The 17,955-nt window shown below is 43.9% G+C and overlaps 1 protein-coding gene across 1 annotated transcript; it reads right to left on the bottom strand.

The window, feature by feature from the left end:
• Positions 1-6,334: 6,334 nt before the first annotated feature.
• On the bottom strand, positions 6,335-11,944 carry LOC142209179 (nicotinamide N-methyltransferase-like). Its single transcript, XM_075278112.1, has 3 exons — positions 11,794-11,944; positions 9,294-9,501; positions 6,335-6,758 (listed from the first exon to the last, which is right to left on the bottom strand). Exons 1-3 carry the CDS (start codon positions 11,942-11,944, stop codon positions 6,335-6,337), a joined length of 783 nt encoding a protein of 260 aa, XP_075134213.1.
• Positions 11,945-17,955: the final 6,011 nt, after the last annotated feature.

Raw genomic sequence — 17,955 nt, 5'->3', positions numbered from 1 at the left:
TTAGGTGTAATCAGTCAAAGATACAAACACCAATGATTTCTTTGAAAATTCAAATAAAACAAGTAAACGGAATCCAACAAATAAGTTGAGTATAATAAAACACATTATGTCAAAAGAACATACAGTTGTGTAGGTCATTCTGTATAAGTATGAAGTAACTACCTGAAAAAACTTCAAATACGAGCATAAGAAGGCAAGGGGGGGGGGGGACAAAGAAAGGAGTGAAGAAGCAAGAAAAAGAGGACCTGATTCCCAAAAGGAAGAAATCCCAGAAGGAATCACGATACCAGGTTCCACCACTTCTTCCAAACCTTGACATAGCGATCGTGAGATCTATCCTTCCAACTCACTAACTCCTCGAAACGAGCAATTTGGTGAGATTTCTCTAGCCATGCCTGAAAGGTTGGGGGGGAAGAACTTAACCAGTGTAAGGGAATCAGCGACTTTGCTGCGCCAATCAAGTGGAACCACAGCTCTCGTTTATGTGGGCTCAAAGAACCTGCAGGGCCCGTGAGAAAGACTTGATCCGGGAAAAGCACCTGTGATGTTTTGAAAAGTCTGTTAATAAAGTCTGATATCTCTCTCCAAAATGGTTCAATTAGATCACACGACCACCAGATGTGTAACATCGTACCTACTTCAGAATCACAGCGCCAACACTTATTAGAATCTTTAAGGCCATGTCTAAAGAGCCAATCCGGCGTGCGATACCACCTAGTTAAAACTTTATAGTGGAGTTCCTGTAAGCGCACACACCTAGATTGTCCAAAACTACGTTTCAAAATAAAATCTACATCTTCCTCAGAAAAGGTCAAGGCCAATTCTTTCTCCCAAGCAGAGACATAAGGGGGTTTGTCAATGTCAGCATAATCCTCAAGCATTCGTTTACAGCATGAGACCTTTCGTTGGGACGGTAATTTTGCAAGTAGGCCCTTCTCAAAAGCTGTAAGCTTACGACATGGGTTGGCAATTGATAGCAGTTTCTTAATAACACTATAAAATTGCGCGTAATGGAGGAAGTGAGGCTTGACAGAAGGAGCTAATGCATGAAGCTGTGTTTGAGAAATAGGTAAGCCGTCCTCAATTAAATCCTTAAGTCTAACTTCTTTCAAAACATTCCAGATGGAACCACTGAGTAACGGCGCGTTATGGGTTAACAGCGGAAGGAACGGAATGAGGTCTGCAGGCAAAATTGGGGAGGGTGTTGGAGCCAAACGTTCTTTATGTTTAAGCCAAACCTCGCACGGGCCCTTTAATAATAAATTTAGGTCTCCACGACAGTAAGAAGGTGTGGGGAACCAAAGAGGTTTGAAATAAAAGTCATCAAAGAGGCTTTGTGCCAAGACCGTGACTAAAGAAATCTTATGAGGGAGAGCATAGTACATCCAGCGGGAGAGCTGAATAGCCTCATAACAGATTTGTAGGTCTGGTAGAGCAATTCCACCGTTTTGTCTTCGTTTAACAAGAAGTCTATATGGTAACCTAGGAGGTCTGTGGTTCCAGAGAAAGGCCGAGAAAAGCCGTCGAGTTTGGTGAAAATAAGATCGAGGTACAAAAATGGGTAACATCTGCAATACATATAACATTTTTGGGACAATATAAACTTGCAAGAGATTTTTCCTGCCTAACCAGGACAAATATGGAAGATTATAATCCTTCAGCAGTGACTTGAGTTCAGAGAGCAAGGGAACATAGTTTAGCGAGAAAACATCCTCAATATCAGAGGGCAAATGTACACCAAGATATTTCAAGGACTTAGTTTTCCACTGGTAGGGTGTTGAGCTTTGTAAAACTTTAATCTGGGAAGGTGGTATAGACACATTGAGAATTTCCGATTTCGTGTCATTAATTTTATAATTGGAAAGGGAGCCATAAGTAACTATAAGAGATTGAAGTTCCGGCAGAGACGTTACGGGGTCAGACAGCAGGAACAACACGTCATCTGCATAAGCCATCACGTGTATTGATTTATCCGCAAATTGGAAACCTGAAATATTTGGATTTTGTCTCACAGCCTGGAGGAAAGTCTCCAGGGAGAGGACAAATAGGGTAGGAGAGAGAGGGCACCCCTGTCTGGTCCCATTGGATATATCAAAACAGCCTGAAAAGGAACCATTAATCTTAATCCGAGCATGAGGTTGGGCATAGAGAGAGAGAACAGCTTTAACAAAAGGGGGTGGAATACCAAAAGCTAGTAAAGTTTCTGACATGTAGTTCCAACTTACACGGTCGAATGCCTTCTCGGCGTCTACACTAAATAGAAGTAATGGACTATTCAATTTTTTTGCCAATGCAATAACATGTAGCAATTTATGCGTGTTTTCTTTACCCTCTCTGCCTTTCACAAAACCGACCTGCTCCTCATGTACTAAAGAGGGAACTATATCTCTCAGTCTCATAGCGAGAACCTTAGCCCAGACTTTCAAATCACAATTCAGCAATGATATAGGTCTATAATTGCAGCATTGCGTTGGGTCTTTGCCCTCCTTGTGAATCAAAGTAATATGTGCCTCCTGCGACTGCCGCACCATAGATGAGCCTTTCAACAAAGAATCACAAAAAGAAGTAAGATAAGGAACTAGCTGAGACTGAAAAGTTTTGTAGTAAAGGGAGGGCAGCCCGTCAGGGCCAGGGCTCTTACCACTAGGAAAACTAGATAAAACCTCTTGTATTTCAGATTCTGTGATTGGTCGAAGCAAAGAGTCACTCATCTCTTTTGTAACAGAAGGCAGTTTAAGAGAGTGAAGGAACTCTCGAATACGTAACGTATCCTCCGTAGTCCTAACTGGACCATGAGGGTTAGTATCCTGTTGCTTTAGGTTATAGAGAGAGGAGTAATAATCTCTAAACTCTTTTGCAATTTCAGAAGTGTCATAAGTCAGAGAGCCATCTGTTTTCTTAATTGCTGCTATATGTGCTCTTGCTCTCTCCTTTCTCAGCATTGCGGTCATAATTTTACCCCCCTTATTTCCATGAGCGTAAATACGGGCTTTAGAGTGTAAGAAAGCCTTAGCTGAGGAAGCATTCAACAAATTTTTCAACTTTTCTCTAAGTAGCAACAGATCCGAGTGGGCAGATAAAAGGGCATTACGTTTCTGCAGTCGCTCAAGGGTGGCAATCTGAGCCATCAGGGAGTCAATCATTTTTTGTTTCTCCTTCTTCAGGGCTGAAGCTTTTGAAATAAAGAGGCCTCGTATAACAGGCTTGTGAGCCTCCCAAACTAATGCCGGAGAAACTTCCGGCGACACATTCAACAGGAAATAAGCAGACAATTCCTTACCTATATGCTCTCTAAACTCAAGACTGTCAAGTAATTGTTCATTAAGGCGCCAGGTCCACTCTCTAGGGGTCAGGTCTGGAAGTGCAAAGGTGGTAGAGACTGGCGCATGGTCCGAAACACTAATAACACCAATTTGGGACTTGGTAATATTATTAGCCAACGACTTGGAGCATAAAATATAATCCAAGCGTTGGTGTGAATTATGTGGCATTGAAAAAAAAGTATAATCTTTCACAGTTGGATTTACCAGTCTCCAGGAGTCTATTAGATTCAATTCCTGCAAAGCAAGGTGTAGTCTTCTAATAGCCTTCTGGGAAAGCGCAGATTTTTGTGAGGAGGAGTCTAAGAGGGGATCTAACAAGACATTAAGATCCCCGCCGATCAAAATTTCGCCCTCTGCAAACTGAGCCAGAGAATTCAGGATCTGTATTAACCAAGAGAGCTGACCATGGTTAGGGGCATAGAGTGAGGCTATAGTTAGCGGTCGGTTAGAAATGCGACCTTTAACAAAAATGGCTCTCCCTTCTACATCAGCATACTGTTGAGTGATAATAAACGGGAGCGTCCTTTTAATGGCGATGGCAACGCCTTTGGAAGAGGACGTCGGATGAGTTGAGTAGTACCATCGATCATATATAGTTTTATAAGGCTTAGGAATCCTGTCTGTTCTAAAATGGGTTTCTTGGAGTAACAAAATATCCGCATTAAACTTTTTTGAAAGGGACATTACCCAATGGCGCTTATTTGGAGAGTTCAACCCCTTTACATTAAAGGATGAGATCGTAAGAGAGGAGGGGGTTACAGAAGCCATAATGGTGAGGTAGGCTAGATGTAAGAGGATATCTATAAAGAGTATAAACAAGACACGTATCAAATAGGGTGTGGATGCCTTCTACACAAAGAACCCTAGAGGGTATCTCGTAACTATCAGGTAGTAAAAGAATATAAGAGTATGCAGTACCTACACAACTAGAACTAGTCAAGAAGTAACCAAATACTAAACTAGTAGACTGATGGAACGGGGTTTTTCCTGATCGGAATGGGACCCTAAGGGTCATCCTATAAAGAAAAAAAATTAGCAAGTAAAATACCTGTAGGAGGAACATAGACAGTTAACAACTGAACGAAGTTCGGGAAAACTAAAGAGCACTGTCAGAGTATTGTTGTACCGGTCACACTAAACATCAAGGTGCGATAAAGGATGAGTCCAAAGCCAACACGAGGTGATTATGGTATAAAAGGAAATGTCCCAGCGTCCAACTAAAATATACACAACTAGATAAGGCTAGACTCTTGCTCAAGAGATAGGCAGTGAGCACAATGTAAAGTTACCGGTAGATCCATGAACAGATAACAACCAGGGAAGTCCAGGGCATATTCAGGTAAATTCTTTAGTCCCTGAGAAGGCTCTTCCGAGATTTGGGTGACTTGAATTTATTAGCACCAGGCCCATGCGAGAGAGGTGGCAGTAGTGGTATCGGATCCAAATTCTGAGAGGGTAGCCAAGAGGGGATTTCCAGGGGTGATATATCCAAATATGACCATACAGCTGGTAAGTCCCGTGGAGTATGGACAACAATACGTCGTCCGCCACATAAAATAGCCAGTCCAAAAGGGTATAACCATGCATACTGTATATTCCTTGCTCTCAGTTCATCTAGTAAAGGCTTGAGCAATCTCCTCTTTGCCAATATGGAGGGGGCAATGTCTTGGTACAGAAAAATTTCAACACCCTCAAGCAAAATTTGGTCTTTAGCTTTAGCCGCAGTAAGGATGGCGTGTGTGTCTCTGAAGGAGAGGAGACCACATATTATGTCACGGGGAGGGTCCCCTTGTCTGGGCTTAGGCCGAAGCGATCTATGTATGCGTTCTATGGTCACCTGAGCTGCACGTTCCTGGCCTAACAGATCTGTGAAAATGCTGTTCGCCATTTTGGGCAAGTCCTCTGGGGAGTAAGATTCAGGGACCCCTTTCAAACGGAGATTGCGCCTGCGGTTTCTATTCTCCTGATCTTCTATTAGTAGCAAGGAGCGATCAAGTAGCTCTTCCTGTTGTTGGAGATGGTCTGACACCGCCCCAGCATACTCTCTAATGGACGAGTAAGACTCCTCAAGAGCCTGAACTCTATGAGAAGTAGCTTTAATCTCAGAGGAAATATCCGCCAGTTCAGCTAAAACTGGCGACATCGCATTAGTAATTGCTTTTTCCAAAGTTTTAAGAAAAAAATTCCGTGTGAGTTGCGTGGTATTTGCATCAGAAAGCTCACCTCCCGTTATGCTTCCAACTTCAGAGTCGTCCTCTGAGTCCACTTCCGGCTTAGACTCCGGCGCCATCTTAGGGAGAGTGTGAGGAGAAGTCCCGGCCTTTTTTCTAATAAAACGCTGCAAGTCCACCTGATGTTTGGGCATCCTAGGGGTGCTCGGAGCTTCCCCCTGCTTATCCCTGCCAGATTTGCCCATGTTCACCTCCAGGTAAGGCAAGACGACCGCTCAAAGTCCCCGGTATCACGGAGCTCTAGTGACTCGCGTCCACCATGCTGCGCGGTCAGGCCCCGCCCCCGTCCATCCCTTTATGACCACAATGTACCCAACATCTGATGGCTACTTTCAGCAGGATAATGCAATGCCATGTCATAAAGCTGGAATCATCTCAGACTGGTTTCTTGAACATGACAATGAGTTCACTGTACTCCAATGGCCTCCACAGTCACCAGATCTCAATCCAATAGAGGAGCATCTTTGGGATGTGGTGGAACGGGAGATTCGCATCATGGATGTGCAGCCGACAAATCTGCGACTGCAACTGTGTGATGCCATCATGTCAATATGGACCAAAATCTCTGAGGAATGCTTCCAGCACCTTGTTGTATCTATGCCACGAAGAATTGAGGCAGTTCTGAAGGCAAAAGGGGGTCCAACCCGTTACTAGCATGGTGTACCTAATAAAGTGGCCGGTGAGTGTACATTGTTTAATCCTCCTGATGTATACACACAATAGAAGGCTTGAATATAATCTGACAAGAGTCTCATCAGGTCACTACATTTCTACCTAGAGCTACTTCTCTTTCTGAGCTACCACGCACATTATAGCCTTATAGTCAGTAAGGTCGCTCACAGCTGTTCTCTTATGGACCATTATGTCAATTATTTTAAAGCCCAATTCTTTTAGAGCTTTCCTGACAAACTCCTCATCATATCTGAGACCACGGAACTTGTCTTTCCCAACTGTGTAATACGTCATACCTAAACTCCCGAATAATATGACGTTTCCTCCAGGTTTCAGCAGTTTTGAGATCTTCCTGAGATATTTGATGTAGTCATTTTGGTCTTTGCTGATGGCATCTAGTAGCCAAGCACTGATGATAGAATCGGCTGGAGGTAAAACTATCGGCTTTGTCATGTTTTCTTTTTCAACATCAAATTTTAGAACCTGTTGCATTGCTGATCTCAGTTTCACTTCTTTGTCCTCTACCTGGTGACTGAAATAGATGGAAATGAAAAAAAGTGATTGTCCCCCAGTCATCACCAATAGGACAAAGTAAAAGCATAATAGTTACCTAAATACTGGTAGAGAGACTTGAATTCAACCAAAGTTGGTATACTATGTGTCCAGCTCATACTGTGCCCTTCCTCCAGAACCCAATATTATACAGATCACAATAGAAAAGAGTATTAAAGGAGTTGTCCAAGTCTTCACCTTATAGACCGATCCATAAAGAGGAAGCCCAATGACATACATCATCTGATAGAGTCACCCAGACCTCTTCGGTTTTACTAGAGATGAGCGAGTAGTATACGATCGAATACTACGGTATTCAAAATACTCGTACTCGATCGAATGCTATGGTATTCGAATGGAAAAATTTGATGCAGAACCAGCGTTGATTGGCCGAATGCTATACAGTCGGCCAATCAACGCTGGTTCTTCTCCTACTTTTAGAAGTCTTCTCCGCCCAGCGTCTTCAGGCTCTGAATTCACTTGCTAGGCATCGGGCCTGGGCAGAGCCGACTGCGCACCCCCGTGCTACAAGAAAGTGGCCGCTTTGACTGTAAGCAGCCATTTTCTTGTAGTTTTGGCATGCGCAGTCGGCTCTGCCCAGGCCCGATGCCTGGCAGAGTGAATTCAGAGCCTGAAGACGCCGCGGGGACGCTGCACGGAGAAGACTCCTCGGAGAATCCAGCCCGACCCTCACTCGAGGACTTGGTAAGTTCAGTTTGATCGAATGTTACCTACCCCTGAAACAAGCATTTTCCCCCCATGAAGTATAATAGGATTCAATATTCGATTTGAGTAGTCGAATATTGAGGGGCTACTCGAAACAAATATTGAATATCAAGTATTTAACTACTCGCTCATCTCTAGTTTTTACTTTATGCAAATCTGTTCAGCCATTCCAAGTCCTGTTAGAGTTTATGTAAATTTAGTTATACTTGTCAAGTGGGCAGTACCACTGTGGTTTCTGGAGGGAGTGATCTGTTTGCTGTATTGAATGCCGTGTTACCACCCACGAGGCTAGAAGACCCTCAATTAAATCATCATTTAAATGGCTTATATCATTGGAATTACTGAACAGATATAGATAAACAAAAGACCTCAATATTCAGGGTATAGATCCTATCCAATGAGCTATATCATCGGTGTTGCCGCCGCGGTTTTTACAACGTTATGTACAAACATATCAGACTTCAAAAGAACAATGTGTAACAAAATTGTAACATCATACAAATTCAAGTGTGTAACATCGAGAGAATACATTAAGTAATGTATCTTGAAGCAACATATCTAGTTCACATTTGAAAACAATCATGCGAACCAGTATGACAAAATATCTGGGCCTACAAAAGGCCTAAGGTGGCGATTGGTAGATAGAAGGTATGGTTTGGGCACAGTCACACATGTAGAGAACAAATTTGCAACAGTGTAATATTAAATGTAATTAAACTCTCCCTGTGATAGAGAACTCAGACGGAGAGGTGCCATGGGGATTTCGAAGGACAGCTCGAGAGAGAGGGGAGATGTATAATAATAAAAATAAAAAAAAGTGAAGAGTGAGAATAGCCAGAGATAAGAGAAGGAAAGAAGGAGGTGGTGGTGGTGGGGGGGAGGCTTTCACAGTGCAGCAAATGGGAGAGGAACACAGAAAAGGGAGAGGGGTGTGGATTCAGGTGAGCGGTTCTCCATGGTCACGCATCTGAAGCCCAGTATCATAGCGTATCAGCTTTCTTTTAGACTCTGTATGTACTTGAAGCAGATATACAATGGCCATGTCATGTTATTGCAGCTCAGCTCCCATTCACTTGATTGATCATAAATATGAAGTCTTGCACAAACACTTTAAGGCCGGGGTCACACGGGGGTTTTTGGTCCGGAACCTGGTTCAAAATCCAGCTCAAACAAACGCCTCCCATTGAATTCAATGGGTTCCTTTTTCCGCTCACAGAAAAAAAGAGCCAAAATGCCTTTTCTTCAGGCGGATTGTCTGCAGTGCAACACTCCCTCCCGACTAGGCCCATTCATTTGGGCCTAACCTGGAGCACTGTGTGCACTCTACCGACATCCAGTCACAGCTAGCCATTTTTTGAACTGGACTTGAAGTGGCTTCCCGTGTCAAAATCCGGTCCAAAGAAGTCCCGTCTGCACCCGGCCTAAGTTTCATTCTGTTTATGCATTAATTTATTTGTCACCTGACTGTTGAGATGCTGATATTACCCAATCCAACATTGCTGGTGGATTCCTTTATAATGTTATTTTATTTTTTTAGTAACCCAGGTCCTCCTATATGGTAGGGAGACACTACTAGCTGAACCACAGTCATACACATCCGGTCTAGAAACTCCATACAGTGAAAGTCATAGTGGAAAAAAACATAAGAAAAGTGGCTTGTTCGAGATAAATTGGACAGAAGATTGAAAGCAAAGTAACCTACAAGTGGAGCAGTTATTACTTTCACACCCCAGAGTATAATAAGCAGAGGCCCAAGGTAAGTTCTGCTACAATTAGACAAATTCTTCACCTTTTTCCTTCTATGTCTTTATGAAGTTTTTCAGCATGGCCCCAATCAAAGGCTCCTGTACATTTGGCCTCCCAACTTTTCAGCTCCATGATGCATCCGTCTTTCATCTTCAGTACTACGATGTCTTTGAAATGCTCAGAAGCTGAAAACAGTTGATAAACCGTGGCACTAACACTGATGTCGAGCAAGAGGTCTCCTTTATTACGACCTGTAGGAAAAAGCCAAACACTGAAATATCTAAAATGTTAAACCCTATTATATGTTGTAGATAATAACAGATTTCTATATCATCTCCAGAAAAGATGGACATATATTGCTTGCCAAATAACCAAAAACAGGAAAATAAAAAGCAAAAATATTCCTGAAATGGTTTATAGGACAAGATTTGGAACCATTCGTCTATAAGTACTAGAGATGAGCCAACAGTAAAATGTTCGAGGTTCGATATTCGTTTCGAGTAGCCCCTCAATATTCGAATACTCAAATCGAATATCGAACCCTATTATACTCTATGGGGGAAAATGCTCGTTTCAGGGGTAGGCAACATTTGATGAAATTATACTTACCAAGTCCACGAGTGAGGGTCGGGCTGGATCCTCCGAGAAGTCTTCTCCGTGCAGCGTCCCCGCGGCGTCTTCCGGCTCTGAATTCACTCTGCCAGGCATCGGGCCTGGGCAGAGCCGACTGCGCATGCCACACTACAAGCAGGCATGCGTAGTCGGCTCTGCCCAGGCCCGATGCCTGGCAGAGTGAATTCAGAGCCGGAAGACGCCGCGGGGACGCTGCACGGAGAAGACTTCTAAAGGTAGGAGAAGAACCGGCGTTGATTGGCCGACTGTATAGCATTCAGCCAATCAATGCTGGTTCTGCATCGAACTTTTCCATTCGAATAGCGCGTGGTACTCGATCGAGTACGAATATTTCAAATACCATAGTATTCAATCGAATATCTACTCGATTAAATACTACTCGCTCATCTCTAATAAGTACATTAAAAAAATTAAGGCCGGGGCACCACATGGCGTAAACACAGCGGTTTACAGTACCGGTAAAGTGGATGGGAGTCTGGCTAATCCCATCCACACATTGCAGAAAAATATTCACAGCAATTTCAAAAAATGTCAATTATACCTACAGAAAAGCTGGTATTTTCCATATAGGATTAATAGAAGCAGAAAGTCCGCAGAGAGAAACTTCGTGGACATTCTGTGAATAGCGCTGCGGGAAAAACGGGGATGTGTTTCTGCCACGTTTTTCTAGTTGGGCTTTTTGGCTGCGGCGCCCAACGTGGGGCTTTAGCCTAAGGCTGAGTTCACACGTAGATTTTTGGTCAGGCTTATGAAGCCGAATTTGCCTCAAAATCCTGACCAAATAGACGGCTCTCATTGAAATCAATGGAAATCGGTCTGTTCTTTTTTCCAGGAGCCGTTTGTTCCAGCTCTTGGAAAAAAGAAGCAACATGCTCATTCCTCCCGACTAGGCCTAATCTGGAGTGGAGTGCGCAACTGGATGCCGGTGTACTGTACTGGCATCAATCTGCAGCTACCCGTTTGTTCACCACATTGGACTTTAACCTCGAATATATATTGGCAAACCATTTACAGTATAATGCAACCTGAGCGCCGTAAAATAAAAATACAAAGAATAATGATACAAAAAAAAACATAAATAAAAGCTAATGAAATAATGATATGTATCAATAAAACTAAAACTCATCATGAGAAGAATAATCCCAGAGGTTGACAAAAAAAAAATTAAAAAAAATGAATTACTAGAGATGAGCGAGTAGTACTCGATCGAGTAGGTATTCGATCAAATACTATGGAAATACTCATACTCGATCGAGTACCACTCGCTGTTCGAATGTAAAAGTTCAATGCAGAACCAGCATTGATTGGCCGAATGCTATACAGTCGGCCAATCAACGCTGGTTCTTCTCCTACCTTTAGTAGTCTTCTCCGTGCAGCGTCTCTGCGGCGTCTTAGGGCTCTGCGGGCATGCGCAGTCGGCTCTGCCCAGGCCCGATGCCTGGCAGAGTGAATTCAGAGCCGGAAGACGCCGCGGGGAAGCTGCACGGAGAAGACTTCTCAGAGGATCCAGCCCGACCCTCACTCGTGGACTTGATAAGTATAATTTGATCGAACGTTGCCTACCCCTGAAACGAGCATTTTCCCCCCATAGACCATAATAGGATTCGATATTCAATTTGAGTAGTCGAATATTGAGGGGCTACTCGAAACGAGTATCGAACTTCGAACATTTTACTGTTCGCTCATCTCTATTAATTATGAAAATAGGAAGGGAGATATGGTAATTGGGAAAAAAGTTACCAAGTCTTTAGCACCCAAACTACCCCGTGTACTCAAAGGGTTAAAAAAAAAAATAAAAAAAAATAAAAAATCAAGAAATCAAAATGAATAAATTAAAATCATAATAAATTAATAATAATAAAAATATATAAATTAAAAATAAATTAAAAATAAATTATCCTGATACATACCTGCTGAAAAAGTTTTTGCAAGGCTTTTAATGGGAAATTTCAAGAAGTCCTCGCCAAAGACCAATGCTGCTTTACTGGAAAAATAAAGCTCCAGAAATTGTCTGGTATTATAGACGTCTGCGGGAAATTGCTTGTAGTTACTGGGATCCATCGTGTAGTCTTGTGGTGCAGATGATGGGATTCCTTCTAGACTGGTGCACAAGGTCTGTATAGAAGTACTTGGGATCTCTGTACATTAGTGGGATAGTTACATTTACTTATCACATCATGTGTTATTATATTCATGAGCCAGTCATGGGGAGAGAAAGTCACAGGGAAGAGAAATTATCTTAATGTAAACAAATCTGTTTTCTTTTTGTAAACCTCTTATTATGCCACAATGTATTTGTCAGTCATGAATGAAGGCCAATTTGTGGCCATTGACTGTCCTATACATCATGGAGATTGTGTGGACATTGTCACTATATCTGCACATGCAGCAGTTATCTATGGACAGAATTATTGCTGCAACTGCCCCATCAGACATATTCATTTGGAAAGCTTAACCTCATTTTTCAAAAATTCTATAGAATTACTCTATACTGTGGGCTCAGATTCACTATACTGTGAGTGCAGAGGGTGAAACCTCTGGAAGGTACGGATAGCACACGCACACAGAAGGAATTGGGTCCACAGATGAATCAATAGTGAATAAAAACTCATCTTTATATTAATTTACTGCACATGAGCACACCACGTTTCGGGAGTAGAACTATCCCTTGTATAGGGGAATATGGGTTAAAAAATAAATAAAGACACACCTGATAAATAGCACACAAAAAATACATAGTAAATAATAGTGGACATAAAGACAGAGCATAGAAACATGAGGTCATGGAGTGTTGCTAAAAAATGCTTGACTATAAAAACGTCATTATGTGTCAAGTGGAAAAGTACAAGAAGCAAAAAGTAAAATGTAAATGCAAGAATATAAAGAAAATCAGGGTAAGAGAGCCACAATGGGGGGCAGTATTAGAGGGGATGAGCTAATGAATATATATATATATATATATATATATATATATATATATATATATACAGAATATACAGCTTGTCCTCTCTTACATGGCAAGTTATGTACTCATTAAGGTTCATTACATAGTTCCCATGGGTGTGAAGCAATTCTGTGCGGGGAAAGCTAATGGAAGGGATCTCAATGCAAGATAGAATATAAATATGAATAAAGTAACATTCTAATCAATAAATAAAGAATAGATAACATCCTCACCAAATAAGAAGATCAATGCAGAGCTCTCCAGACAATGCTCAGCCCACCTGGAGAGTCTCCTACTTATAGGGATCGGAATCCTGGGAAACAAAACCTCCAACATGATTGTGCAGGTGAATTAATGAGATGCACGTGCTCAAATCCCCTGGAGCTTGTGTTGTAATGAGACCCATGTCTGCTCTGCCTGCTGAGACTCCTAAGGGAGGAATGTTTCCCTATAGGGAGAGGAGATACTATAATGTCAAACTGATGTGTGGGGGATGAAATATGAAGATTGAGAGTTCTCAGTAGTTGATACATTTTTGGCTTACAAAAAATAATGACATATTGCGAGCTTTCGGGACTGCTTCTAGGTTCCTTCATCAGGCTGGTAAAACACAATATCTGAAGGAAAGCATCTTTATACAGGAATACAGTGTTTGATGCATAAATAATGCAAAGCAGTACAAGCAAATAAATGCCTAAGTCCAAAAAAGATGTCAGCTCAGTGTGTAACATTGTATTCCTGTATAAATGTGCTTGTCTTTAGATTGTGTCTTAGCAGCCTGATGAAGGAACCCAGAAGCAGTCCTGAAAGCTCGCAATATGTCATCATTTTTTATTAGCTATTAGGTATCAACTACTGAGAACTCTCAATCTTCATATTTCATATCCACTGGTTAATACGGTACAAAGATACATTTTTCTTATACATGATGTATGGGGGAATAATAGTAGAAGGAATGGAAGATTATAAAGATAATCTGTTTTCCCTTAGCCCAAACAGCAGCACAAGATGGGGTATTCCTGCCCCTGTGTGCTGTTAGGACAGGTGGAACTTTTAATTAGCTAACAGTTTTCCCCCTATAAGAGGCCAGAGCGACCTCCTCCCCCCTGTGTTAGTCAAAAAGTATAAAAGGCAATATAACAATACAAACATTACCATAAACAATGGGAGGGAGCCTTGTGCTGCTGTTTGGGCTAAGGGAAAACAGATTATCTTTATAATCTTCCATTCCCCCTACGCCAAACAGCAGCACAAGATGGGGATCTAGCAAGTAAAATCCCAACTAGGGTGGGAGATCTTGGCAAGCAGATGCCAAGACAGAATGTCCGAAGGCTGTGGCCTCTGAGCTGCGCCAGTCCAATCTGCAGTGTCTGGCGAACATCAGATGAAACCTCCAGGAAGCAGCAGAACATATCTGCTCTAAGGAGAGCGAGCGTCTCTCTGACCGGGAAGTTGGTCCAATTCCGGTACTGGTAGGTCTTGAGCGCGAAGAGAGCAAGCGATGGCCTCCCTGATCCATCTTGACAGGGTGGCTTTAACACCTTTGTTACGGCCGTAGGTATTGATGAGCAGGTTCTTCGAAAGGAAGCTGTACAATCCAAATATATGCGCAGATATATGCGACCCTAGGACAAAATCCCTGGATGAACCCAAGTTGAACCCTATCAGGGAAAAAGGTAATGAATGGCTCCGAGGCAGCCAAAGCTTGTAATTCTCCAATCCTTTTGGCAGAGGTAATTGCCAACAAGAAGGTTACCTTGTAGGAGAGATATCTCCAGTCCACTTCTGTTAAGAGTTCAAACGGGGGAGAACAAAGCCCCTGAAGAACCGCAGCCAAGTCCCATTGCGGGACAGGGGGCTGCATCTGAGGGCGGAGCCTAGAGGCCCCTTTAAGGAATTACTTTAATAGAGGATCTTGTTATAACCAGGTCCCTAGAAGAGCGGAAAGTGCTGAAACATGAACCTTCAGGGTAGCTGGAGTTAGCCCCTTATCCAGGTCACTCTGTAGGAACTCCAAGACCGATTCGATAGCAGAGTTATTAAGCTGCCTATCCGAGATCCTTTGGTAACTCCTGTTAGTTGAATCCGCTCTTGAATGGGCCAACGTTCTTAGAACGGCCTGGGATAATCGTCTATCTCCGTATACGATGCGGTCAACCTCCAGGCCATGAGGTTGAACCTGTCCAGGTCCTGGCAGAGCTGTCAGTTCAGAATTACCAGGTTTTGGACTTGTGGAAGCCTCCAGTAGGTCCCTTGACTCATTAGGATGAGGTGGGTAAACCATGCCCTTTTTTGGCCAGAACGGCATGATCACTATTGCCGAAGTCTGGTCCTGCCTGAGTTTCGCCAATACCTTCGGAATCATCAGAATAGGAGGAAAAACGTATGCCAGTTTGAACCTCCAAGGTATTGACAGGGCATCTACCGCCAAAGGATTGTCTTCCCGGTAGAGGGAGCAAAACCTTGTCACTTTGGCGTTGTACTGGGTGGCCATCAGGTCCACCTCGGGGAGACCCCACATCTCAGTGAGATGATGAAAGATGTCCGGATTTAGGGACCATTCGCCTGTCATCACCAGGCCTCTGCTTAGCTGATCCGCAAGGATGTTCAGCCCACCTTGAATATGAACCGCTGATAGTTGTGAAAGATTCCTCTCCACCAGGAGAATATTAGATTTGTCACCTGCAGAAGCGAGGGGGATCTGGTTCCCCCCTTGTTTGCTGATATATCGGACTGCTGTTAAGTTGTCTGTTTCACTCTCACAGCTTTCCCTTGCAGGTGGGGTGCAAACATTAGAAGCACACGGTGCACCGCAGTGAGCTCTTGCCAGTTGGACAAATGAGCCTTCTCTAAGCTGGTTCCAGGTCCCACGTACCGGGGTCTCCCCCAGAAGCACTCCCCATCTTGTGAGGGAGGCATCTGTGGTCAACAGGGTCCAGGATGTCTGGACCGTGGATTTCCCGTCTCTGAGCTGGGACCACCAAGCCAGTGATTGACGGGTTCTGATGGATAACTGGATAGGCTTCTGTAGCCCCGAAGGACTGTGGTTCCCGACTCTCAGGATCTCACACTGTAAGGAGCGCATGTGCCATAGGGCCCACAGAACTGCCTTGATGGCTGCGGACATGAGACCTAGGACCTTCATGGCGGTCCTGATAGTAACCTTCCGGGTTGTGGATAGGTGATGAGCCGCTTGACCAATCTTCTCCTTCCAAGGAGGAGGCAGGGAGATCATCATGCTGAGAGAATCCAAGATAAACCCAGAAATTGAATCGGGGTAGATGGAACCACTACCGACTTCTGCCAGTTTATTAGCCAGCCCAGCTCATTTAGGAAAGCCACAGTGGATTCCAACTGTGTGGCAAGCACCTCCTTTGACCGGGCTTTTAGGAGCCATTCGTCTAGTTATGGGACAATAAGATCCCTTGGAGGCGCAGGGCGGCTACGACCGGGGCCACTACCTTTGTGAAGGTGTGGGGGGCCAAGGATTTGCCGAATGGGAGAGCTGTCTAGATAAAGTTGCTTGATGCCCTGGAGAGGGAGGGTCCTTACGTATTTGTCTGGCTTGAACAAGTTGAAGGACCGATGGATCTTGGATAAGCCGTGATCAGGCGGACATATGATGAGACCAAATAGCCTACCCAGCCGATCTAGATGTGCTCTCCTCAGAGAGGGAGGCATAGGTAGTCAACAGGGTCTGGCGTTAGATGGACCATGGCCACTCTCCACCAGAGAGGGATGCATCAGTGGTCAACAGGGTCCAGGTAAACTGGACCGTGGACTCTACATTTAATTTCATGTTCCTCCTATGGAATGCTTCTCTAGATGTGCTCTCCACCAGAGAGGGAGACATAGGTAGTCAACAGGGTCCGGCCTTAGCTGGACCGTGGACACTCTCCACCAGAGAGGGATGCATCAGTGGTCAACAGGGTCTAGATAAATTGGACCGTGGACTCTACATTCAATTTCATGTTCCTCCTATGGAACGCTTATCTGGATGTTCTCTCCACCAGAGAGGGAGACATAGGTAGTCAACAGGGTCCGGCCTTAGCTGGACCGTGGACACTCTCCACCAGAGAGGGATGCATCAGTGGTCAACAGGGTCCAGATAAATTGGACCGTGGACTCTACATTCAATTTCATGTTCCTCCTATGGAACGCTTATCTGGATGTGCTCTCCACCAGAGAGGGAGACATAGGTAGTCAACAGGTTCCAGCCTTAGCTGGACCGTGGACACTCTCCACCAGAGAGGGATGCATCAGTGGGCAACAGGGTCCAGGTAAACTGGACCATGAACTCTTCATCCAATTCCACTTTATTCCTATGGAACTTTTCTCTAGATTCGCCCCACTAGTGAGAGAGGGGCGTTTATAGTCAACAGGGTCCAGCGCTAGCTGGACCATGGACATCCCGTCCTTAAGATGGAACACCACCTGGATGAAAGACAAATTTTGAGGAATAACTAAATTGGCTTGACCCAGACTGCTGAGTTTTTTGTCAGCTGGATGACACAGCCTCCTCCATCCAATTCCTCATTGCCCGTATGGGAATCTCCTGTAGATGCGCTCTCTACCGGAGAGGGCTGTCTCTGTGGTCAACAGGGTCCAGACTATCTGGACATGGACATCCAGCCCTTAAAATGAAGCCCCTCCAGGCCCCACGGGTTGTGATTCCAGGCCTCAGACTTACCTTCTGCAGGCCGCATGCGCTATATGGCCCAAGGGACTGCAACTGCAGACCCTGACATAAGATCCAGTAACCTTTGGCAGTTAGGATGGAAACCTGCTGTATTACCTATAAATAATGCACTGCTGATATGATCTTTTCCCACCTAGAGGAGGGAGATTTTCAAGCAGACAGAGTCCAGCATGAAGTTTAGAGACTTTCTCCATGTGAATGGACCATGAGAACCACAAGTACCTTATTAACTTTTTTTTTTTTTTTTTATATCACAAATGCAAAGTGCAACTGGGATTGAACCCAGGATACTGTGGATTCAGGCATACAAGTCTTTAACCCTACAGATTGAGCCACTAGGGCTTCTATTTCTAAGTAAGACCTCTTATGAAAACTGGGAGAGGGAACCTTACCAGAAATCTGCATGTACTCCTTCACCCAGGAGATGAC

Source organism: Leptodactylus fuscus, chromosome 6 (genome assembly GCF_031893055.1).
Source record: "Leptodactylus fuscus isolate aLepFus1 chromosome 6, aLepFus1.hap2, whole genome shotgun sequence".
In the NCBI taxonomy this organism is placed as follows: Eukaryota; Metazoa; Chordata; class Amphibia; order Anura; family Leptodactylidae; genus Leptodactylus; species Leptodactylus fuscus.
Note: the sequence above shows the minus strand (reverse complement) of the source record. Positions and strands in the feature narration are given on the sequence as shown.